Source organism: Polypterus senegalus, chromosome 15 (assembly GCF_016835505.1).
Source record: "Polypterus senegalus isolate Bchr_013 chromosome 15, ASM1683550v1, whole genome shotgun sequence".
NCBI lineage: Eukaryota > Metazoa > Chordata > Cladistia > Polypteriformes > Polypteridae > Polypterus > Polypterus senegalus.
In genome coordinates this window covers 79285612-79313107 of record NC_053168.1, presented here as the reverse complement: position 1 = coordinate 79313107, position 27496 = coordinate 79285612, and the positions used below count along the sequence as shown (strand labels likewise).

General features: G+C 41.8%; 1 protein-coding gene across 2 annotated transcripts in view; it reads left to right on the top strand.

The window, feature by feature from the left end:
* LOC120515885 (calcium-binding mitochondrial carrier protein Aralar2) overlaps positions 1-27496 on the top strand; it is a 234224-nt gene that overhangs the window by 132615 nt on the left and 74113 nt on the right. For both annotated transcript variants that reach the window (XM_039737241.1, XM_039737240.1), the window contains exon 9: positions 4754-4838. In XM_039737241.1, coding sequence (XP_039593175.1) covers positions 4754-4838 — 85 coding nt within the window. The remainder of the gene's footprint in view (positions 1-4753; positions 4839-27496) is intronic.

Below are 27496 nucleotides of genomic sequence, written 5' to 3'. Positions count from 1 at the left end.
ACTATTATCACTGACAAGTCATCACTTGTTGGTTTATTATATACTAGCAAAATACCCACGCATCGCAGCGGAGAAGTAGTGTGTTAAATAAGTTATGAAAAAGAAAAGGAAACATTTTAAAAATAACTTAACATGATTGTCAATGTAATTGTTTTGTCACTGTTATGAGTGTTGCTGTCATTAAGGATTTGATTATCATTATTTCTTTCAATCCGGTTCATATTTGGAGGATGTGTTGTGTTCAAGCTACATTCTGTGTCAATGTAAAGATAACAGGTTTCATTCATCGAAGTGTTCACTACCCAAATCGCTACTCGTGAATCTAAGATGTTTAACAGGCATTCCCGGTATTAAGTTGTGGAATTGCCTGCGAGTATTTAGCGACAGCGTCTCTATGAACTTGTGGATTTGCCTGCGAGTATTTAGTGGCAGCGTCTCTATTAAGTTGTGGGTTTTCCTGCGAGTATTTAGCGACAGCATGTCTATTAATTTGTGGATTTTTCTGTGAGTTTTCGGTAGAAAAACTCGGTTTGAGTTTCATGGTTTGTTTCAGTTACGTTAGTATTTGCAGGACTTGTGCTGAAGTGACATTCGGCATTTGTCAAGCGTTGTAAGCATACAACCGGCTTCAACGATAACTTTGCATCCAGCTTTTGACAGTTGAAACATTCATAAACATCAAAGTGTCCACTACTCAAATCGTCACCTGTGAATCTAAGGTGTTTAAGAGCCATTGGCGGTTCTCCAAAGGCGACAATCGAACAATTCAGCGGCAGCCATCAACTCACATGCAGAAGCATAGGTGAAGGGCTTAAGCATTTCGCTCTTATAGTGCTCCTGTGTAGTATAATTATCTCCTCTACCGTCATCAGTCCACACCTTGAACCTGTCCCAGTCAATCAATACACAAGACACAATGTTCCTCCGGATATCAAGATTGAGTCTGATATGGCTGTGCAATATATAACACAGAGAATGTAAAAGGCAGGCGGCATCTCCGGGCATAGAAACCACTCGGTAAGTGAGAGTTCTTTGATCGATGGTGATCACCTCGATAGACATCTAACTACCCAAATCGCTACTCATGAATCTAAGATGTTTAACAGGCATTCCTGGTATTAACTTGTGGATTTGCCTGTGAATATTTAGTGGCAGCATGTATATGAACTTGTGGAGTTGCCTGCGAGCATTTAGCGACTGCGTCTCTATGAACTTGTGGATTTGCCTGCGAGTGTTTAGCGGCAGTGTCTCTATTAAGTTGTGGATTCGTCTGCGAGTATTTAGCGACAGCATGTCTATTAACTTGTGGATTTTTCTGCGAGTATTTAGCGACAGCGTCACAAAGTTGTTTCCGTCTAACTGCATCAGAAAATGTACCACGACGTCTGACACGCCTCTTTTTTACTGTTTTCTCACAGCTTGGATTGATGCTGTCATAATCGGTTTGAGTTTCATGGTTTGTTTCAGTTACGTTAGTATTTGCAGGACTTATGTTGAAGTGACATTCGGCATCTGTCAAGCGTTGTAAGCATACAACCGCCTTCATTGATAACTTCGCATCGTAATAAACGAACAGTAAATCAGCGGAGAAGCCATGGATTAAATAAAAAGGCTGCAGTTATCAGCCGGGAGACGTGAATACTGTGGCGAAGGGAATGAAGAGACTGGTGCGACGGACAGCCTTATATGGGCAGGCAGTCAATTATGTGGGAGGCGTGGGGATGGGAGACGCAATATAGGCAGTCAGCCAACTACGTGGGAGGTGTGGTGATGGGGGACGCAGTGCCGCCTGACACGGCGACCGAGCTGCAGGCTATGGATGTATATATGTACGCAAGTAGGATTCAGTTATGACAGTTACGCGTAGAATTTCGAAATGAAACCTACTTAACATTTGTAAGTAACCTGTAAGGAATGAGCCTGCCAAATTTCAGCCTTCTACCTACACGGGAAGTTGGAGAATTAGTGAGGAGTGAGTCAGTCAGTCAGTCAGTGAGGGCTTCGAGTTTTATTAGTATAGATGCAAGCGTGATCTTTCTGATTCAAATAGAATCCAAGAAAACTTCTTTGTCTGTGTTTTTCAGATAAATTTAGCGTAAAGTGCGATACTTTTGGACGTATGGATTTGTATCCATTATTGGATATAGAATTTCTAATACATCTGGTCGTTTAACTCTTTCAATTCTATGTTGCATCGCTTCTCCGTAATCATAAATATAAACCTGACCGAATTGTGATTTCTTTGAAATTAAACTTGTAGTAGCTCTGTCATGTCACCTATGTCCATATATTTGATCTCTTTTTGCTGTTTTGTTATTTCACAGAGTAATAATTTCCGTTTGTTAGCAGTAATGCGATCTTTACTATCAGTTTTTTGAGACTTTCGAATTTTAGTACTTTCATAATCACTAACCTGCTCTGCATGTGTATCTCACCGGCGTTTTTGAACCACTTTATGACATCCTACTTTGGCTTCTACTCTTTGTCTTTTCTTCTTCTACTGTTTGTCTTTTATTTCCTCCACCTCTTGGACCTGTAGGGGTTTCAGTTCATCTCTTAGCACAAAGTCTCATCTTGCGGGATATGAAATTATCTCTCTGAAAAAGTCTTGTTTCGTCCCAAGATTTTTTTATATAATAGAAATAAAATATTTTATTTTCTTAATATTTTTAAGTTCATTTATGAGCAGAAGTACCTAAAGGCTACAAGGCAGCTCTGACATTGTAAAATGGACTGATGATTTTTTTTATTTTATGAAAAAGATATACTCTGTTATTGAAATAAATTATACTAAAATTGTGAAATTAATTGTAAACAATTAATATATGCATATCAAAATCTGATAGTTCAATTAAGACTAATTTTATTAATCTTTTAATGTTCCTGCAGACCCATTCTTGTAATCATTTCACTAGTGTGTACTGTACTTTTTTTTCGTTAATGGTTTAACTTGTACAAAGAAATAACTGTTGGACCCAACCACGTAACACATGCATGTGATGCTACATGCTTTTTGCCACTGGAAACAGTGCAGCAAGAAAATGCTATTTGTCAAACTGTAGTCATACTACAACAGTTGATCATTCCTGAATATATTTATCAAGATCAGTGTTTGGCTTGAAGAGCTGTCATTGTCAACATATATGTAACTAAATGCAATCATATTTTCCCCTCATTAAACAATTTAGCACAATTGTATATAATGCACTGTTTTTTTACAAAAAAAAATTTGTATTAGAAGCATATTGAAATAAGTATTTTAAGTTTGATATTTGTGTTGCTAGAATTAAGTGATAGAAGTTGATAGTATTGAAACAGCAGTGTTTCAGTTATTTATGATATTGTAACTGTGCTGGAATTAGATTTTCCACTGCACAGGATGATATTTGGAAATATGCACCTTCCATTTTGAGTGAGTAATATTTTTCAGTGTTATCATATGTGGATTAAAAACAAATATTCCTTTCTCACATATTAATGAACATTTTTTTCCAACATTCCAAAAACTTTACTATTGATTAAAATTTTACAGTATTAAACAACTCCATTCAACCTGTTGCAATTAATCTTGTAATCAAAAGTAACTGTTAATTTAAACTGAACTCTTTTTTAATGAGTTTTCTGTGTAGAATCGGTATGAAGAAATAGTATAAAATGAGGGTGCAGACCTATAAATATCTGGGAGTGCAGCTGGATGACAAATTGGACTGGACTGCCAATACTGATGCTCTATGTAAGAAAGCTCAGAGCAGACTATACTTTCTGAGAAGGTTGGCATCCTTCAACATCTGCAGTAAGATGCTGCAGATGTTCTACCAGACAGTTGTGGCGAGTGCCCTCTTCTACGCGGTGGTGTGCTAGGGAGGCAGCATAAAGATGAAAGACGCCTCACGCCTGGACAAACTTGTTAAGAAGGCAGGCTCCATTGTAGGATTAAAGTTGGGCAGTTTAACATCTGTGGCAGAGCGACGGGCACTAAGCAAACTCCTGTCAATCATGAATAATCCACTGCATCCACTTAACAGTGTCATCTCCAGACAGAGGAGTAGCTTCAGTGACAGACTTTTGTCACTGTCCTGCTCCACTGACAGACTGAGGAGATCGTTCCTCCCCCACACTATGCGACTCTTCAATTCCACCCGGGGGAGTAAATGCGAACATTAATTTTATTTTAATTCTTTTTATTTTTATTACTATTTAATTTAATATTGTTTCTTTGTATCAGTATACTGCTGCTGGATTATGTGAATTTCCCCTTGGGATTAATAAAGTATCTATCTATCTATCTAAAATATTTGTATTTAATTAATATGAGAGCATCTAATTCAGGTCTTATTAATGAGCAAAGCCACAATAATTTTTTTGTTTCTGTAAATAAGCACAGAGGTACAACACAATTTCAATTAAATAATATTTATAGATCAAGAAACATCCATCCATCCATTTTCCAACCCGCTATATCCTAATTACAGGGTCACGGGGGTCTGCTGGAGTCAATCCCAGCCAACACACGGCACAAGGCAGGAAACAAACCCCTTGCAGGGCGCCAGCCCACCGCAGGGCACACACGCACACACACACACACACACCAAGCACACACTAGGGACAATTTAGAATCATCAATGCACCTAACCTGCATGTCTTTGGACTGTGGGAGGAAATCCACGCAGATATTGGGAGAACATGCAAACTCCACGCAGGATGGACCTAGATCAAGAAGCAATAATTACAAATGTTTTTTTTTCTTTTTTAGACATGTTCGTTTAGTGGATATTGAAAGAATTGCACCATTAGAGGATATGGTCCACTTATATAATCTGCCAGAAACCCAACAACAGGTAAAAAAATATATATATATATATATATATATATATATATATATATATATATATATGCATATATATAACTTTGCAGATAAATACATAAAAAATTATATAAATGTAATTAACTTGATTTTTTATTTATTTTTTTTATTTCATTCTGGTCTTTCTCTCATAACTACTGTATAATGATGAACAATTAAATTTAGGACTAAGGAAACAAAAAATTACGTAAAGTCATTGCAAATGAGAAATGTGCAAAAGCAGCCCTCTAATTTGGCATCCTGTTATCACACCAGCTGCTGTCATCCTATGGCATCATGTTAAATTGGGCAGTATTTACGCAGTAATGGTCATTAATGCTGAAAGTGACCAATGACGGCAGATTGAATAGTGATTATTGAAAAACTAATTGTCTGACATTTCCTAATAAATACAATGTTTCAAAATGAATGTTGTTTGTATGTTGTTACAGCATGTTATTTGTAGAATATTCTGAAGGGTGACTGTACAAAACCTTTCTTTTGTCTTCTTTTAAATAAATACATATTCCTTAAAATATTTTGCTAGATTACTCAAAAATATACATTTACATGTTAAACAGCAGTTGATTAGCTTCTAGTAGAATCTTCTGATTTGTGTGGAACTGTGCAAAATTTATTACAACTTATATTTTATGTGTAAGAACTTTTCCTAACCTTTTGTATTTTGTAAGTCAAATAATGCACCCTTAGTTTATTTCTCTTCATTACTTAGTAATAATTCAACATTTAAGTTTTCCTAACAAGTTTATAATACAAAAGAGTCTTGAGTGTGGTATTCTAAATTCATGAGTGAGACTTTTCTTAACATACTGTATATAGTTCTATACATTTATGGAAATGTCTATATTTGAATGTACGTGTTGCATGGCTCAATGGCATTTTGTATTTTAGTGTTGTAGTATTTGAAAATCTGTACAGTGTAGAGAACCTATTCATTGAAAAAAGGCAAAGTGTAACAATCAATGAAATTGAAGAGTTTTTTTTTATATCTGTATGTATGTATACACACACACACACACATATATATATATAGAGAGAGAGAGAGAAAGAAAGAGAGATATTCATATATATCAGTCATCCACAACATTAAAACCACCGACAAGTGAAGTGCATGCCATTGATTGTCTTTTTACAAAGGTACCAGTCAAGGGGTGGAATCAAGTGAATAGTCAGCACTTGAAGGCGATGTGTTGGTAACAGGAAAAATGGGCAAATGAAAGAATCTGAGGGACTTAGACAAGGACCAAATTGTGATTCCCTACTGTACAGGGTCAGAGAATCTACAAAATGGCAACTGTTTTGGGGTGTTCCTAGTATGCATTAGTACCTAGCAAAAGTGACCCAAGGAGTGACAACCAGTGAAACAATAATAGGGTCATGGGCACCCATGGCTCATTGAGGCACTTGGGGAGCAAATGGTAGCCTTTTTGGTTCGATCCCACAGAAGAGATACTGTAACACAAGTATGGGGCTGCATAACTGCAGACTGGTCAGAGTGTCCATGCTGAATCCTACCCACTGCAGAAATAGCTTAGCTTAAAATGGACTTTAGAGCATCAGAATTGGACCACAGATCATGTGGATGGCCGTGTGCATGTGCGCTTTTTACCTGGAGAGAGAGATGGCAGCAGGATGCACTATGAGAAGAAGGCCTGGAAGAGGCAATGTGATGCTCTGGCCCATGTTCTGCTGGAAAACATTTGGTCCTGGCATTCATGTGGATGTTACGTTTACATGTACTGCCAACCTAAAGATTATTGTACACCATGTACAACCCTTCATGACAATGGTATTCCCTGATGGTAGAGGTTTCCTTCAGTAGGATAATGCACCCTTCCAACCGGAAAAAAATGTTCAGGAATAGTTTAAGGAACATGATAAAGAGTTCAAGGTGTTGACTTCGCCTCCATATATCCCAAAGCTTAATCTGATCAAGTACCTGTGGGATGTGCTGGAAAAACAAGTCCGATCCATGGAGGTCCCTCGTAATTTTCAGGCGTTAAAAGGATTGTCTTGGTGCCATAGGACATCTTCAGAGGTCTTGTTGAGTCCATGCATTGATGGGTTAGAACTGTTTTAGTGGCAAAATGAGGATTTACGCAGTATATTAGATTAGATTATTTTTAATTTAGATAAATTTTATTACTCCCAAGGGGAAATTAAGTGTATACAGTATATATGCTGTCACACACGTGCGCATGGGAGGCAGCTAAAGGGCTTGAGTGAAGGCAGTTCGGAGGCATGCCGGGGTGTGGCAGAGTGCACTGACTCTTTTTCTCCCTTGCCTGTAGACCATCCCCGGGGGATTTCACCTGGATCACCTGACATCACTTCCGGGACTGAGCCAATGGAAGTCGGCCACACCAGCTCCAGTCCCTCTGATGTCACCTCCGGCTACGAGCCAATGGTGGAAGACCACGTGCCGGATCCATACGACCTCACTTCCTGTCTCCCCCTTTAAAACCTGCCCCTTTTCCTTTGTTTCTTCAGTCTTGTTTTGGACTCGGTTGTGTGCACTTCAGTGCTCTGTATTTTGTTAAAAGAAAACGACTTTTGCAGCCAGGATACCACAATATATGGGTGGCTGCCCCAACTCTTCATCTGTCAATGTCTCGTTCTTGTGACAGTGGCGTAGTCGGCAAGATGGAGAAGTCCCGGAGGAGAAGGGGACAGGACCTGCAATATACCCAGGTGGGAGCGTACCGGGGCCGAGTATTCAGGCGGGGAGGGTGCCCCGTGGTTCGGCGTGACCCGGTGCGGGCTCCGCTCCCGGCACTCATAACTAGCCCATCTGGAGTGGCCAGGGAGTGTGCGGGTGGGGCTCACAGAATTGGGCTGCCCTGGAGGGGGGAGGCAAAAGGGACTCAGTATGCTCTCTTGGGGGAGAGTGCCTGCCTCCCTGCGAAACCAAAGCCCCATTTACCACCTAGGGGTGCCCCAGACTGGCAGGGGAATAAAATAAAACATGGAGGTTGGACCCTGACGGCCAACCAACAAACAAGCCTGGTCCTTATGGGCAATGGTAGGGCATTGGCTACGCCATTTGAAAACACGCCCTACCAAATAATAGAGCAGGTAGCTTGCTATCTGCTCCTGGAAGCGCTTCCCCGTGGCTTCACCCAGCCGGTTTGGGGCGAGCGGTTCAAGAACATGGCTGAGCTCATAGAGCTTATGGAGACGCAGAGGGCGGCCTCACACTCTGGGGAGCAGAACCGTCCTCATGTCAAACTCAGCCGGGTATGCCAAGACCTAGCCCCACCCTGTACAATCCGGAGCTCAGATGGCGTCCGCTGGCGCTGGGCGCAAACCGCTTGGAGGCAAGGAGGAATGCAGGTGGAGGGTGAGGAGGGGTTGGTGTGCTCTGGCTAATCCGTTGGCGGTCCCACATACTGGCGTGGTGATCGCCAACGGACACAAGACCACAGGTTTGTTCGACCGCAGCAACATTTCATTGTTGCCCGCGCTTTGTGCAACCGCAACAGTGGCTAAATTTAAGACCGGTATAACCTGTGTCCACGGAGACATCCGCTGGTACAGGTCCGCCGCTGTGTCATCAGTTACGGAGGGTCAGTTCGTAAGCTCACCGTAGCCGTCCTACCTGATCCTCCACACCCGGTGATACTAGGGCGGGACTGGTCTAAAATCAAAAGCGGTGAGACACATACCACTCCCGGGTTAATTTGGGCCTCGTTATGGACGGAGATAACCCGTCTCAAGCTGCCTCCACGCCGTAATCAGCCGGCAGAGAGACGGCAGTCGCCCTGACTGACGTGGCAACTCCCGGCCGCCGCGGGCTAACACGCCATCCACCAACGCCGGCGGAGCGGGAGGAAACCACGCCCATTGAGGTCGACGCTGACCCTCTCTCCGTGTTGCGGTTCCAATTTAAAGAAACGGCTTCTTTTAGAAGGGAGCAATGGAATGATGACTCCCTGAAGTTTGTAAAAAATGCAGTGGTCCTTGTCAATGGCCAGCGCACTAATCAGTCGATGCCACAGGGCCCCTACTTTGTGCTAGATAATGACCTCCTTTACCGTGTAGCAATGCATGACGGGCAGGAGACGAGGCTGCTGCTAGTGCGCGCACCTTCCGCGGCAGGTCTGTGAGCTAGCACACACCCACCTCCTAGGTGGCCACCTGGGCACCGAAAAACTCTGGAGCGGATCAAGCCCGCTTCTACTGGCCAGGAATTAATGAGGAGGTTCGTCGCTTTTGCGCTTCCTGCCCGGAGTGTCAACTGCGACAAATTCCTAGGAGGGACCGTGCTCCTCTCATTCCTATTCCACTGATTGACGCTCCTTCCACAGAATCGGGTCGACCTGGTGGGACCCTGGAGCCCTCAGCCCGAGGACACAAGTACATTTTAGTCCTCGTGGATTACGCTACACGATACCCGAAGCTGTTCCGTTGCGCCAGCTACCTCTAAAGCCATCGCACGGGAATTACTAGGGTATTCGCGTGGGGATCCCCAAAGAAGTCTTGACAGACCAGGGGACCCCTTCACCTCGGAAACGCTCAAGGAGACTGCCAGATTACTGAAAATAAAGCATTTAAAGACCTCGTGTATCATCCTCAAACCGACGGATTAGTAGAGAGGTTTAATCAAACTCTCAAGCAAATGCTGCGTAAGGTGGTCAGCGAGGATGGAAGGAACTGGGATCAGCTCCTCCCCTCGTCCTTTTGCCTATCGGAAGTCCCACAAGCCTCCACGGGTTCTCCCCTTTGAACTACTATACGGGGGCGACAACCTCGGGCATATTAGATATTTTGAAAGAAGGCTGGGAAGAAGAGGCTCTTCCCTCCACAAACATACTGGAATATATCGCGCAGTTACGCGATAGATTTGGAAAAATTCGGCCTGTCCTTAAAAGTCACATGGAGGAGGCTCAAGCAGCGCAGGCCCGGTACTACAACCGCGGCACGTCTCTTCGGGAGTTCCGCCGGAGATCGGGTCATGGTCCTAGTGCCTACCTCCCACTCTAAATTGCTTGCCCACTGGCAGGGCCCCTACGGTTAAGGAGAGGAAGGGACTGGTCGACTATTTGGTGAGTCAACCCAATCGCCGGCCAAAGGAGCGGTTTATCATGTGAACCTGCTGAAACCGTGGAAGGACAGGGACCCCGATCCCTCCTCCGCCAGCCCCGCCACTCTTCGCCACACACACGACCTTAACTTCGGCACGGACTTAAGTCCCAGACAGCGGCAGGAGCTGGAAACAGTTATCCGGACCGTTCGGGAGGTAGTCAGTGAGAACCCCGGAAGGACCTCTCTGATTGAGCACAACATCGTGACAGAGCCCGGGTTGTTGTCCGAGAACGCCGTATCGCCTTCCCGAGGCAAAAAAGGCTGAAGTGGAGCTTGAGATCAAGCGCATGCTGGAGCTAGGTGTGATTGAGGAAAGTTATAGTCCCTGGTCCAGCCCCATTGTGCTCGCCGGTAAGCCTGACGGAAGTTGGAGGTTCTGCAATGACTTCCGCCGGCTTAATCAAGTCTCCCAATTTGATGCTTATCCAATGCCACGCGTGGACGACCTCCTCGAGAGGCTTGGACAGGCTCAATACCTGACCACACTTGACATGACGAAAGGGTACTGGCAGGGTCCCTTTAACGGACTCGCAAGGAAAAACGCGCTTAGTACCCCTAGCGGACACTGGCAGTATCGTGTCCTTCCATTTGGGTTACACGGGCTCCAGCAACCTTTCAGCGTCTGGTGGACAAAGTGCTTCGCCTCATAACTCATACAGTGCTGCCTACCTGGATGACGTGGTCATCTATTCCAGCACATGGAAGGAACACCTACAGCATGTCCAAGCGGTATTACGGACACTTGGTGAGGCGGGCTCGGATTAATCCCAAGAAATGCTTCTTGGATTAAGCGAGCCAAATATTTAGGCTACCTGGTGGGTCGGGGTACCGTAAGGCCACAGTGCTCCAAAATTGATGCCATTCTGAAATGGCCCCGTCCGCGAACCAAGCGGCAAGTCCAAGCCTTTCTCGGGTTAGCCGGGTACTACCGCCGGTTTGTACCCCGGTTTTCGGAGAGAGCGCCTTGACTGATTTAACAAAGAAGAGGGCCCGAACATTGTGGTATGGACTGAAAAACAGCGCTGCATTTGGTGACTTAAAGCAGGCCCTTACGCCCACACCTGTTTTGATGGCACCTAACTTTTCTTTGCCTTTCATCCTCCAGACGGACGCTTCGGACACAGGCCTGGGCGCCGTGCTGAGCCAAAGCGTCGATGGTGTGGAGCACCCCATCATGTTCCTGAGCCGGAAACTGTTGGACCGGGAGACCAGGTATGCTGCGGTGGAGAGGGAGGCTCTGGCGATTAAATGGGCGATTACTCAGCTGAGGTACTACCTGTTGGGCCGGGAATTCACCCTTGTCACGGACCATGCACCCCTACAGTGGATGGCCCTCCACAAGGAGTCGAATCCGCGGGTCACCCGGTGGGTTTCTTGACCTGCAGCCGCATAAGTTTTCGCTCGTTCATCGCCGGGGCGCTCTCCAAGCCAACGCTGATGCGCTTTCTCGGGGTCACGACCTCTCGGTTAGGGTCGCCCGACCCGCGGGTCTGGGCTAAGGGGGCCTTGTCACACACGCGCATGGGAGGCAGCTAAAGGGCTTGAGTGAAGGCAGTTCGAGGCATGCCGGGTGTGGCAGAGTGCACTGACTCTTTTTCTCCCTTGCCTGTAGACCATCCCCGGGGGATTTCACCTGGATCACCTGACATCACTTCCGGGACTGAGCCAATGGAAGTCGGCCACACCAGCTCCAGTCCCTCTGATGTCACCTCCGGCTACGAGCCAATGGTGGAAGACCACGTGCCGGATCCATACGACCTCACTTCCTGTCTCCCCCTTTAAAACCTGCCCCTTTTCCTTTGTTTCTTCAGTCTTGTTTTGGACTCGGTTGTGTGCACTTCAGTGCTCTGTATTTTGTTAAAAGAAAACGACTTTTGCAGCCAGGATACCACAATATACGGGTGGCTCCCCCAACTCTTCATCTGTCAATGTCTCGTTCTTGTGACAATGCATTTATGTACATTTGCACTTGATGTATATGATTTACAGTATTTTTTATTTTTACATGACTGTTCATTGGCTATCAAAAAGAGAGACATGCATGCATCAGATATTTTCAGTGTTCATTTAGTATATTTGATTACATTAACTGTAGGAAGTTAGCATTAAAAATTTAAGTTTAAATGGTTACAATATATACTGCTGTTTTTTCTATATTATTGTGCATGTAAAATAATATTCCATTTTGAAGTTTAGTCTCATCAATTGTTTTGTAAAATGCCTTGTGAGAGTTCTCACATTGAAAGACAATGTACACAATAAAAAATTAATTGACATATATGTTCCAAAGAAAACTGAATATATAACTGGAGGCATTACCAATTACTTCTTATATTCATTATTCCCTGTAGTCAAAAAGAAAATAGCATTAATTGTAGCTTGGAGCATCATGCTAGCACACTGGTTAGATTCCAAGGTTTAAATCCCACTCCTGAGGCCTAATGTAACACCGTGCATAAAATTCACTCTAAAACATGGTGAATGGACAAAAGCAAAAATATGCGTACGCACAAAAAAATCCTGATGCCTGAATCTGTTCGTATGGCAACTTCCACGTTCTTCCGCTACATACTGTAAATCCTGGTCAGTGTTAAATGTAACGTGCATACGCGCACCTGCCTCCCCACCCTGACTCCTCCCAGAATTGTGCCTCTTTGCAAATCTATATAAATAGACTCTTAAGTTCATCTTTGTGTGAAAAGACAATGGCACAGGGAAAATAGAGAATTTCAGCAAAAACCAAGTGGAGGCAAGGAAAAACATATTATTTGTTGGTTTAAGCAATGGTATAAACAACAAAGGAAGTTGAACGAGTAACAAAGAGTGACGGAGAAACTTGAAAGATTAAGTTCAGAAAGTCACACAGTGCCCAAAATAAAAAAGAAGTGGTCAGATATCAAAGTCACCGTGAAAAAGCAAGTCATAGCCCAACGTCTGAGTGTCATATGGAAGCTTATTCGGGTACAGAGAAAAGAAAAAAAATAGGGACATAGTGGAAAAAAAGCTAGAAATGTCAACTTTTAATCTCAAAATTTCCACTTTAATCATGTAGTTTATTTTGTCATTAAAGTACCTGTAGAACGTCATAAACTTCATCTTAAATTTGTTTAATTTACTAGTTTCTCAAATCCCATCGTAAAGTAGCATGTTAAATGCTTTGTATTCTATGTGTTCTTCAAAGTGCTCCGTGTGTGAATCAATGTGTGCTTTCTCTGAACAATTTAAATACTAAGATGTATATTTGATATCATTTTCATGATGATAGGAATTAAAACCTGTATAAAACATTGGGACATGGTGGCACAGTGGTAGCAACGAGCTGGTGCCCCATCCAGAGATTGTTACTGCCTCCCACAAGATGTTTGCTGCGCCATGCGTGACCCTTGATGAAATAATTTATTGCAGCAGTGCTGTTTTTTTCAAATGTACTAACCCTCAATTCCTTCCTTCTCTTTCTTCAAGTAACCAATCGCCATACAATCAGCTTTTTAATAAATGACAAGCCATCTGTAAGCTTAGAACGCCGATTCGTCAAACTTTTAAGGTATATTGAAATATCTCTGTAGTACATGTTTAATTATTCTATCCATCCAGGATTGCACCAGTCCCAGCAAGCATACAGCGTGAGGCAGGAACAATCCCTGAATGGGGCGATAGGTCATTGCTAACGCTGCACCACCGCACCCTAATGTTTAATTATTAACAGTATACATTATTTATATGAAGTAAAAAATGTATATGTATAATGTAATATACATACTTTACTGCATTTCATCTTAAAAATGATATCAAGAGCTCCAAGAAGATAGTGCTTGGAAATCTAAATCGACTTAGAAGCCAGTTGTCATCATCTGTAAATACGAGCTTTATAAAGTGGATCAGGTTGTGCAATATTGCACTGCAGTGCAAGTTTATAGTGAAGTGATTGTACTTATAAGTACAAACAGTTCTACTAGGAGCACTTGATGGACCAATTGAGTGTGTTTAGAGCTTTTGGGAAGAAGCTATTTCTGAACCGCGAGGTCCCTACAGGAAAGGCTCTGAAGCGTTTGCTGTGTGGCAGCATTTCAAATAGGCTGTGTGCATGGCTGAGGCACCATTTATACATGTGGCAGCCCCTGGTTATTGTCCGTGTGGAGCTTACACGTTCTTCCTATGTCATATCACTTTTCCTTCAGGTTTTTGGCCCTTATTACAAACGTTGTGCAGATGAGATTAACTGGTAATTCCAAACTGGCCTGAGTGTTAGTGTGGGTATATGTATGAGTTGGCCCGGTGCTGTAAGAATAGTAAAATCCTCAATCCTTAGCAAATGTTTGTGTCATAAACAGTTTTACCACTTAGAAGTCTGATGGTAGCTTGCTATTTTTCCAATGTGTGTTTTTGCAGATATTAACCATGTTATCTATTAACCCAATTTTACTTAAGACCTAAAAAGTTGTATATCTGCTAATATTATTAACCTACCGGATGAGAAAAGTCAGAAAAATAGGATTTTTCCAGATACTTTATGTTTAGTTTTCTTTTATAACAACTTTTAATTATTAAGCCATATTCATTAACTCAATACTCTTTATACTGTATGCGATACATACTGTACACATACGTATTTTGAACATTTTCTTTGCAGTTATCTGCATGTTTATTATCCTTATTTGTAATTGAAGCCATAGTGAAAACTGGACTACATCATCAAAAATCTGGATAATTTTGTCATGCATAGTATCAATTCAAATTAAATCAAATTTTATTTTTCACATACAAATTATACATATGGTACAATATGTGGTGAAATGTTTTGTTGCTATGATTGTGCCTTGAAATGAATAAAAAGGGGCAATAACAATACAGGCAGTCCCAAGGTTACGTACGAGATAGGGACTGTAGGTTTGTACTTAAGTTGAATTTGTATGTAAGCCGGAACAGGTACATAAATATAATAAATTTACACATCACATAAATTTAATAAATGCTATTGTTGACCGACTGTAACTAAGTGCTCTGCCAATGAATGATTTTTATTATTTCTACTTTATTTTCAATGGTGATGGTTTTTCTCTTCTTTACTGTATCACCAGCACTTCCATCAGATTTGTGTTTCAGAGACATTGTTGAAGGGTGAACACAAAAGATTAAGATGAGCTCTTTTGCACAGTACTGCACACGCTATCACAGCAGGAAGGCACCAGTCGTCAACACGTCTGATGTATTGACAAGAGACAACTTCGTGCTATGTATGTAACAGTACAAGCAGGCTTGCTATTGAGAATGAATGGAGGCATCGACGGGCGGTTCATCACCAGCCCACCTCACAGTCACCTCCACTACAGTATGCTGCCTGCAGCGTTCGCCCACTGAGAACGAACACGGTGCAGCCAAACCCGGGTAGTGAATTGCCCCCATTCAATAGGCAGCCATCCGATGCACACTACAATGCTACCCCCTACTGCCCCGTTCACCCTCAATGGCCTCCGTTCAGCCACAACTGGGTTACCGCTTGCAGCATTACATGGTGGGCGGGCAGTTAAACCGCTTGCCACCTGGAGCCGCCTGAGGGACACTACACTGCGCGGGCAGTGAAATCGCCCCCCTCCAGCCTCCATCCAGCTATCGCTTGCAGCATCCCCAGGCCGAAGATGATAGAGCGGCAGTTACTGAGGCGCATGCGTTGCAACTGCGGCCCGTTCGTAAGTCGTAGGTTGGATGTCTGTAACCTGGGGACTACCTGTACATAAATTTATAACTTTAAAAATCATTGATAGAATTATTAATGTGTAATTAATAATAATAACTAAATAGATGACTCAAATACACTTAATGTAAGATAGTTACCAACAGGGAATCAGGTATTTCTAGACACTTTCCTTATTTATCTGCAATGTTGCATTTTATAAATTGGGAAAAATGTAAATATCCTGGTAGCAATTGATCTCTGGATAACTGAAATAACATCTTTAAAGGTTAGCCCTTTATCTCCATGATATAAATATATAAGAATGAATTGCTTCTCTTTCACTACTGTATTTATTCATAACTTACTTTTTTATCAAAGACTTAACCTCTAAGAACCACCAAATGAATGCTACTCTAAGATGTAGCATTTGTGGCCACAAATGCAATCAATCTATTCTTCTTCTTTTTGAACTGATGTATTGTAGCAATAACATTTTTTTCTTCTTCTTCTTCTTCTTCTTTCGGCTGCTCCCGTTAGGGGTTGCCACAGCAGATCATCTTCATCTTTCTGTCCTCTACATCTTGTTCTGTTACACCCATCACCTGCATGTCCTCTCTCACCACATCCATAAACCTTCACTTAGGCCTTCCTCTTTAACTTTTCCCTGTCAGCTCTATCCTTTGCATCCTTCTCCCAATATACCCAGCCTCTCTCTTCTGCACATGTCCAAACCAACACAATCTAGCCTCGCTGACTTTGTCTCCCAACCATCCAACTTGAGCTTACTCTCAAATGTACTCATTTTTAATCCTATCCACCTTCGTCACACCCAATGCAAATCTTATCATCTTTAACTCTGCCACCTCCAGCTCTGTCTCCTGCTTTCTGGTCAGTGCCACCGTCTCCAACCCATATAACATACCTGGTCTCACTACCGTCCTGTAGACCTTCCTTTTGACTCTTGCTGACACCTGTTTGTCACAAATTACTCCTGACACTCTTCTCCACCCAGTCCACCCTGCCTGCACTCTCTTTTTCACCTCTCTTCCACAATCCCAATTACTCTGTACTGTTGATTCCAAGTATTTAAATTCATCCACCTTTGCCAACTCTACTCCTTGCATCCTCACCATTCCACTGATCTCCCTTTCATTTACACACATGGATTCTGTCTTGTTCCTACTGACCATCATTCCTCTCTCTAGAGCATATCTCCATCTCTCCAGGGTCTCCTCAACGTGCTCCCTACTATCGCTACAGATCATAATGTCATCAGCAAACATCATAGTCCAAGGTGACTCCTGTCTAATCTTGTCTGTCAGCCAGTCCATCACCATTGCAAAAAAGAAAGGGCTAAGAGGCGATCCCTGATGTAATCCCACCTCCAACTTGACTGCATCCGTCACTCCTACCGCAGACCTCACCACTGTCACACTTCCCTCTTACAAATCCTGTACAACTCTTACGTACTCCTCTGCCACTCCCAACTTCCTCATACAATACCACAGCTCCTCTCGAGGCACCCTGTCATATGCTTTCTCTAGGTCCACAAAGATGCAATGCAACTCCTTCTGGCCTTCTCTAAACTTCTCTATCAGCATCCTCAGAGCAAACATTGCATTTGTGGTGCTCTTTCTTGGCATGAAACCATACTGCTGCTCACTAATCATCACCTCACTTCTTAACCTAGCTTCCACTACTCTTTCCCATAACTTCATGCTGTGGCTCATCAGTTTTATTCCCCTGTAGTTACTGCAGTCCTGCACATCCCCCTTATTCTTGAATATCGGCACCAGTACACTTTTTCTCCACTCCTCAGGCATCCTCTCACTTTCCAAGATTCCATTAAACAATCTGGTTAAAAACTTCACTGCCATCCCTCCTAAACATGCTTTCATAGGTATGTCATCTGGACCAACGGCCTTTCCATTTTTCATCCTCTTTAAAGCTGTCCTTACTTCCTCTTTGCTAATCTGTTGCACTTCCTGATTTACTATCTCAACATCATCCAACCTCTTCTCTCTCTCGTTCTCTTCATTCATCAGCCTCTCATAGTACTCTTTCCATCTGTTCAACACATTCTCCTCGCTTGTGAGTATGTTTCCATCTTTATCCTTTATCACCCTAACCTGCTGCACTCTGTATACCCTCCTCCTGTATTTCCTCATTCCACCACCAGGTTTCCTTTTCCTCCTTCCTCTTTCCAGATGTCACGCCAAGCACCCTTATTGCTGTCACCCTTACTACATCTGCTGTAGTTTCCCAGCTGTCTGGTAACTCTTCACTGCCACCCAGTGCCTGTCTCACCTCCTCCCTAAACTCAATCTTGCAGTCTTCCGTTTTCAGCTTCCACCATTTGATCCTTGGCTCTGACCTCACTCTCTTCCTCTTCTTGACCTCCAACGTCATCCTACAGACCACCATCCTATGCTGCTTAACTACACTTTTTCCTGCCACCACTTTGCAGTCTTCAATTTCTTTCAGATCAACTCTTCTGTATATGATGTAATCTACCTGTGTGCATCTTCCTATACTGTTGTACGTAACCTTATGTTCTTCCTTCGTAAAATATGTATTCACCACAGCCATGTCCATCCTTTTGGCAAAATCCACTATCCTCTGACCTTCTTCAATCTTCTCCTTGACACCTTACCTACCCATCACCTCCTCATCTCCACTGTTCCCTTCTCCAACATGCCCATTGAAATCCGCTCCAATCACCACTTTCTGTCCCTTGGGCACACTGTTCATCACTTCATCCAACTCAATCCAAAAATCATCTTTCTCACCCATTGCACACCCAACTTGCGGTGCATATGCACTAACAACATTCATCATCACACCTCCAATTTCCAGCTTCATAATCATTACTCTGCCTGACACTCTTTTCACCTCCAAAACACACTTGACATACTGTTCCTTCAGAATAACTCCTACCCCATTTCTCCTCCCATCCACACCATGATAGAACAATTTGAATCCACCTCCAATCCACCTGGCCTTACTCCCCTTCCATTTAGTCTTTTGCACGCACAATATATCAACCTTCCTTCTCTCCATCATATCCGCTAACTCTCTCCCCTTACCAGTCATACTGCCAACATTCAAAGTTCCTACCCTCAGTTCCACTGTCTTTACTTTCCTCCTCTGTCCTGCCTCCAGACATGTCACCCCCCTCTTCTTCTCCTTCTTCTTCTTTGGCCAACAGTAGCCCAATTTCCACCAGCACCCTGTTGGCTAACAGTACTGTTGGCAGTCGTTGTTAACCCGGGGCTCGACCGATCCGGTATGGAAATTTTTATTGTTGTCCGCATATTGATTTGGCAAAATTTTACACCGGATGCCCTTCCTGACGTAACCCTCCCCATTTATCCGGGCTTGGGACTGGCACAAAGAAACACACTGGTTTGTGCATCCCCTGTGGCTGGGTTAGCAATAACATTTTTCTGATTCATCATTTAATTTGTAACTTATATTGCTATCTCATTATGTGTATTGTAAAGCATGTTATGATCTACTGTACCAACAGAATTTTTCTCGTATTTAAATAGGAAAGTGTGATTACAGTAGGTCAAGAATCACAAACACTGGACAGATCTGGACTGAGGAAAAAAAAGAAAATTACCTGATCCATAAGGATACAGAATGCTTAAATAAATGCAATGCCATCCTAATAAGCACTTGTTACATGACATTGAATGGATAGTTTAGATTTGAGATCCATTATAAGCTCTTTTTTACTGCATTGTCATCAACTTGTTATGACCATCCTTCAATGTAGTCATGCTGTTTTTATGTCTAAAGAGAAGGGTAACTCAGTATTAGACCACTGTAACTAATAAGCTGTTCACTCATTGTTCTGTTATTTCATAATAAAAATTATGCTGCAAAGAGACAGAAGGAAATATTTTCAACCGTTAAATTATTTAATAATGATTTTACTGGCTTTAACTGACTTTAATATGACTATGTATACAAATATTTGCCACTCAAGTATGCACTAAAAACACACTAGACATGCAAACTAATTTTAAATTCTTCTCCATAATATATGCCACAAATTCACATTTATCCCTAATTCACCCTTATTCATGTATCAAAAGCACATGTCACATAGCATTTTTGTTACTTGTGAACATGCCAGGAAAGTAAAAAAGTACACTTTTTAATATACAGTATAATTTATATAATTTTGCAAAAAATATATATTTATGTAGTATAATATAAATGATAATTTAAACTGCTGTAGGAGGCAGAGCGTCTACTGTGAAAGGATCTTCCTAGCAGTTTAAGAGACACCCTGTTGGTCTCAGCATTTAAATCCAAGCAAAAGACATACTATTTTAACATAACATTCATGGTAATACTTTTGTTGTCGCCATTATGATCCACTTTAGAATACAGATGACCTCTAAGTGTGAAATATGGAAATAATAAAGTAAAAAGGGAAGCTTTCAGAATTCAAAAAATCTCTATTAATATTGAAAAGAAACTGCATATATTCATATTATTCTTTGTATATGCTGATTGATTTTTTAGGGAAATTACCAAAGACAATTTTTGGAATAGTGTATAGGTATGTTACAAAAACTTTAGGCAGTTGAAAATTAGAGTCAGCCATCCAGGATAATCCTAAATTTATTGTGGATCTATATTTTTCCTACAATTAAGAAGTGCTAATTTACAATAATACAACAACTGAAACCTCTTTGATAACCTATACTGTGCATGTGTAGCCAAGCTGAAGTGGATTGAGTTTGCTATGGAACAAACACCCATGTTGTCAGAAAAACAGTTAATCAACATAGCTGAAGGAATTCTGCTTTGACTTGCGTGTCTAATACAGTTGTGCTTTCGATCTGTACACAGAGAACAGGTACTGAGTACCAGTTCAAACATTTTACAAATGATCTTTTCAAAAGAGCTCATTCTTCATTTAGAGTAACTGAGCTTCTTTTGCTTCCACTCTGTTATTTTGTACAAATCTATCTATCTATCTATCTATCTTTTTTTTAAACTATGATTTGTAATAAGCATAAAGTCTACAGGGGATTTCAGTCGTGGCAGACTTTACAAGAATAGATTGAAATTAACTAAAAATGTATAAATATACAATGTATTCCAAACAAAATAAGCAACAACCAGGCAGAACACTGCAAAATGGTAAATCATCATTGCAGAGATATTGTTAATGAAGATGTTAACATGTCGGAGGTAGCACTCTAATGGCCTGGAGGCAAAAATTTTGTAAGTGGGGTATCATGGCAGTCAATGCTGTGATATCACATTCAAGATGTTGGTGTGGAAAACACTTTGTAGCTGAAAGCTTGGTGGATCTGAGACAATGTAACGTGCTTCATTTAATCTACTTTTGCAAATGTCATTTTGCATTTTTATATTTTAATGAACAAATGATCATCCCTTATCCATTTTAATATATGTGTTGATAATTCATTAGGCAGAACACTAATCTAGTTGCACTGTATAACACATGCATTCTGTTGACAATATTTGCTCCAGTTTAATTGATTTTATATGCCTTTTTTGGGGGTGTTATGAAGCTGAATCCAGGGGAACCCAAATAGCTTTTGAGGAGTGCTCATGCAATGCCAGAATCTGATGCTTAATATATGGGGTACTAAACTTCAAAACACTTGTACCACACAGACTATAATCAATTGCCATAACTCTTGGTTTAATTTTTAACTGAACCTGAAGAATATTAAATGCATCCAGAAAAGCAGCACTTAATATCTGAACTCTTGTCCATTAATGCTGACTGGAACAGCTGAAGAGTCCTTTGAGTACATATTTGAATTCAGTTTTACCCATAGTTCAATAATATATTTGACTCACCTCCTTATCACCTACAATAAATCATTTCAGTGTCGTGTTTTTTTTTTGTTTTTTTTTTGTTTATTCCAAACCCATCTTTAAGCACTGTATTTTTAGTTGCCAAACTTATTATTTCATTAAGTGCTTAACCACAGAAGCATGTTCGGCTTAAACTTTACCAACAATTGCATTAATACTTCCATCTTGGGACCCCAAATTTTATTGTCTAATTTTCTGTAATGAATATGTTTGGTTTACAGCCTGAAGGTTTTATTTGGGACTGCGAAATACCCACGCTTCGCAGCGGAGAAGAAGTGTGTTAAAGAAGTTATGAAAAAGAAAAGGAAACATTTTAAAAATAACGTAACATTTGCTTTCTATTCGTTTGCATAAGCACAGCCCTTCACCAGCAATTATTTAATGTTAGCTCAGACCCAGCACTTAAAAGTTTCTGTGGCACTTTTGCTGAGTTTGTGCCAAACACTATTCTATCACTGACCATCTCATTTTCATTTGCATAAGCACAGTCCTTCACCAGCAATTTTAACTTACTTACTTACTTAATTTACTAACTTAACTTACAAAGTGATCAAAAGTCTTGTTTATACCCCGCATCCTCTCATTATTTTTGTATCTCGCGAATATCGTATTAATCTTAGGCATGACAAACGCCAGCAGCAGCGTGTCTATGAACTTAATTTAAAGTTAAGCTTTACACCTTGCTTTCCTATTCGTTTCCATAAGCACAGTCCTTCACCCGCAAGTTTAACTCCGTTACAGCAATTTTAACTCCGTTAGAAAGTGATCCAAAGTCTCGTTTATACCTTGTGTCTTCTCATTAAACTTGCATCTCGCGAATATCGTATTCGTCGTAGACATAACAAACGGCAGCGGCAGCATGTCTATAAACTTAATTTAACCTTACGGTTTACACCGTGCTTTGTTTCCACAGTAGCTGCACTTATGAATATGCTTGTATGCGTCACTCGCTTCATATTCTTTTGCTGCCTTCTCAATTGTGCAATGCGTTTTTTGTTCAGCACTGTTTGGAGCTGTTCCTTGTTCTCTATGTACTGCGTTCACAGTCAGTTCATGTGAGCCAGTCTCTTGTGTAATCTTGCGATGCCCACGGCTTTATTTAATGTTAGCTAAGACCCGGCACTTAAAAGTTTCTCTCACACTTTCCCTGAGTTTGTGCCAAACACTAGACCATCTCATTGTCGTTTGCATAAGCACAGTCCTTCACCCGCGAATATTTACCTTATATGGGCAGGCACTCAATTACGTGGGAGGCGTGATGATGCGGAACACAACTCCGCCTCACACGGCGACCGAGCTGCAGGCTATGGCCGTATATATGGTCAAAAGTAGGTTCCAGTTATGACCGTTACGCGTAGAATTTCGAAATGAAACCTGCCTAACTTTTGTAAGTAAGCTGTAAGGAATGAGCCTGCCAAATTTCAGCCTTCCACCTACACGGGAAGTTGGAGAATTAGTGATGAGTCAGTGAGTGAGTGAGTGAGTGAGTCAGTCAGACAGTCAGTCGGTGAGGGCTTTGCCTTTTATTGGTATAGATTCGGGAGAGAGAAAGTACATAAGAAACAGCCAATGTCAAAACCAAGATTCAGAACAACAAAGCCAAGGATGTGAGATAGAACTCAAAAAATAAGGAACAGAGCAAGAGGTTTTATTATTTATTATTGGGAATGTAGGTGCAGCAGGTGTCTCCAAACATTGCACAGACACCACCTTTCTCTGCTAAAAGCATATCTAGGGCCAACCTGTTCTGCCAGGTCATTAGAGAGGTACGATCCAACTGCTCATGAATTCCTTCAACGGCATCTTTTGTGAAGTTGAGGAATCGTTGTTGGTTATAATACAAATAATTGATCCAATCGACATTTTTATTGATGGTGATCTGAGGTATTATGGACTCAAACCCAGCAGCTACCTGATCCCTGGCTTTAAATTTATCTGGGACTCCTCTGGGGACTCCTACGGAATCGATATATACTCCTGGGCCGTGTAAGGAGAAACTGGAAGAAGAATCTGGGAGAAAACGGGAAATAGTGGAGAGCTGGGAATAAGAGGGGCGATACGGAGAGTGTGAAGAGGGTAAGGACAGTAATCGGAAAGGCATAACCAGCTGTATAGGGGCACAAGTGCCAGACCAATCGAAAGGCAAGATATCAAATAGTTTTGACCTGCGGCACATCCACCAAATATCAGACCTAGGGGTAGTTTGGGAAAGCAAAAACTTTGAAAGAGTGGAATTAAAAGAGGAGGAGTTAACATGGAAGGTCTGGGAGCAGAAGGAAGAAGGTAATTCTCCTACCAAAGCATTTTAATTTGATTTAAAGCATGTGAAATTACCTTAGTGAGATTGAAACATGGGGGTAATCATATGACGGGTGGGGGGAAAAAGGGAAGATAGATTAGCACATTCGGAATTAGTGGGGATTTTGGGGCTAGTAAACAAGTAGAGAAGACAAGGTAACCCAGTGGGGTCAGAAATGTTGGACAGTGGCAAAGGGACTGTAGCTAAATGAGAGCGTTTGCTGCAAGCGTAGCAATGTGAACGGTTAACCTGTTTTGCTGAATAGATTACCCACTGCAACCATCTATTTTGATCCCCATAGCCTGTCTCCACAGAGAAAGTGCTGGTTAAGGTATTTAGATGCAAAATCTGAACCAGGGGTGATTCATCGTGTGGAGATACAGTGGTGAGAATCTGAGTAAGAGAGGGGGACGAGGGAGAGAGAGCAGGTGTTCTAACCTTAATTTGAAAAAATCCTTCAGGGATTATAACCACTTGCATATGCAGCTAAGACATAAGTTCCTGAATCATGCAGAGAAGGATTCTTCAGAGTAATGATTAATGGATTACAATGATTCTCGGCACACTCATGAGGGGCGTGTCCCTTTAAAATAGAGAATCGAGTTTTCAGGCCATACTGTGTAGCCTGCCAAGGTTCATAACCCCAGTCATTTGGTCCTGTATTTGCAAACACGTCGCTCCTAAATCCACATTTAGAGTATGTATATTAAGGGTGCCATCTTTTGCATTGTGAAGCGTGAATCCAGGCGGGCAATCCTTCAACCTTTACGGCGTGTGGTGTGGACAGAAGAACTTGGAACGGTCCTCTCCACCTAGGCTGATGCCAATGTTTCCTCCGGGTATCTCGAACCAAAATCCAGGTGCCCAAGGGAATCGGCGAGTCTTCAGATGGAGGGCTGGTTCTCCAGGCCTGATTAACCTGCTCGTGGACTTCCTTCAGGGATGCTCGGAGACCTGTAAGACTAGAAAGAAGATCATTGTCCACGGTATGCAGGTTCACATTTCCTATAACCATGCCAACGGGCATGGGTCGTCTGGTCAGAATTTCAAACGGCGATAGTCCCAATTGTCGGTGTGTCCGTCCCCTCAATCCCATTAGGGCCAGGGGCAGAGCGTCTGGCCATGATAAATTGGTTTGTTCACAAATTTTGCAAGCTTAGCCTTTAGGGTGCCATTGCATCGTTCTACGATACCCCCACTTTGTGGATGATATTTGCAGTAATGATGTACATTGATCTGCAGCCAGGTGGTTAATTCATTTATAATGGAATTCACAAAGTGAGTACCATTGTCTGTTTGTAGCTTTTGCGGGATGCCCCATCTTGGAATAATTTCTTTTATTAGTGCCTTAGCAACTGTTTTAGCATCATTGTGTTTAGAAGGGAAAGCTTCTACCCATCGGGAGAACACATCGACAATCACAAGGCAATATCGGTAACCTCTAGACGGTGTTAGTTCAATGAAATCCACTTGGAGGTGTTCAAACGGACCCATTGGGTTAGGAGTAACGGCGGGACTTACCTGTGTGCCTTTTCCTACATTAAACCTTTGACATAATGCACAGTGTCTACAGAATTGCTCTGCATATGTAGAGAAGCCTACAGCTTCCCAATGTTTTTCAACATCCCGGACCATGACATCTTTCCCAGCATGGTCGAGGCCATGGTCTATTTGTGCCATACCTGGAAAAGAAGTCTTTGGGAGAAAAGGTTTGTTAGTTTGCTTATGAGTCCAGACTCCATCAGAGAGGGACCCTTCTTTAGACCATTTTTTCTTTTTGATGTCCGTGGCTGCACTCTGTAAAAAAATAATTTGATTATCAGGGTCTTGGGGCCTCATGTATAACGCCGTGCGTAGAACTCGCACTATAACATGGCGTAAGCACAAAAGCCAAAATGTGCTTACGCACAGAAAAATTCAGATGCAGGAATCTGTGCGTACTCCAACTTCCACGTTCTTCCGCTACATAAATCCCGATCAGCATGAAAACTAACGCCGTGCACGCGCTTTATGTAACGCCCCTACTCCTCCCAGAATTACGCCTCTTTGAATATGCAAATCAATATAAATCGCCCTTAAGCGCAGCCTTCTGTGAAAAGACAATAGGAAAAGCACGGGGGAAAATATAAGAATTTCAGCGAATACCAAGTGGAGGCAAAGGAAAAGCATACTATTTGTTCAAATAAACCGTAGTATAATCAACAAAAGGAAGTTGATCGAGTGACTTAGCGTGTTGGAGAAAGTTGAAAGCTCACATTCACAAAATCGCACAGTGCCGGAAATAAAAAAGAAGTCACATATCAAAGTCGCCGTGAAAAGCCGAGTTGTAGCCCACCGTCTGAGTGTCATATGAAAGCTTATTAGAGTACAGAGAAAAAAGGCACACAGTGGGGAAAAAGCACGAAATGTCAACTTCAATCTCGACATTTCCACTTTAATCACGTAGTTTATTTTGTCATTAAAGTAGAACATCATAAACTTCATCTTAAAATTGTTTAATTAACTAGTTTCTCAAATCACATCGTAATTAAAATAGCACGTTAAATGCTTTGTTTTGTATTTGATCTTCTATCTGCCTATGTGTGGGAATCACTACTTGCTTCTTAAACTAGCTCTCTTCCTCCAACTGGACACAGAATCAATTACATTCGTAATATTACAGCTCTCTGAATAACTCAAACACTGAGATGTATACGTGATATCATTTTCATGATGATAGGAGTTAAAGCACGTTATTAAACATGTGTTTCACTTGATGAAATAATTTATTGCAGCAGTACTCAGGGGCGGCTCTAGGCTTGTGGAGGCACTGGGCAGAGGAAGAATCGGTGGCTCCTTCGCCCGACCGTCAGTAAGGTAGCTTATGCACGGTGGATGGCCATGTCCGTTGCAGACACTGCTTAGCCGCCTCGTGCTCATGACACAAGCATTTAACTTTTGCCGAAATTTGTTGCTGCGTTTTTAGCTGTGTTGTTATTTTCTCTTTCTGATTTATATTCAATATATATTGGCGTAGCCGTCACTGCAGTCAGTGCTTTTCTTTCCAAAAGTAACCGATCGCCATACAATCAGCTCTGTAATAGACGTTAAGCCATCTGTAAGCTTAGCGCCGATTCTTCAAAACGTGTGAAGAACATTGAAATATCTTTGTAGTACATGTTTAATTATTCTATCCTTAACGACACTCCCAGTGAAGAATATAGATTATTTAAATGAAGTTAAAGTTTTATCTGTATAATTTAATAAACATATTTTGCTGCAATTCACCTTAAAAATGATATCGTCATCATATGTAAATACGCGCTTTATAAAGTGGCTGATTGTGCGATATTATAATTAGTGCAAGTTAACAGTGGGGTGATTGTATTTATAAGTACAAACAGTTCCACAAGGTGCAATTGATTGAGTGCATTTAAAGTTCTTGGGATGAGACTGTTTCTGAACCGCGAGGTACGTACAGGAATTGCTTTAAAGCGTTCTGCAGTGGCTGAGACAGCGTGTCCATGAAGCTGTATATAATTCTCTTTCCGATCAGCTGCTGCTGTGATTCACACTCAGATACAGTGATATAAATACTCCGAGTCGTGCAGTGAGAGTAATATGGAAAAAGATGATCAGCTGTGGCAACTCCTAACGGGAGGAGCTGAAAGAAGAAGAAGAAAAATAAGAAGAGGAAGGTGCAGTGAGAGTAACAACGCTA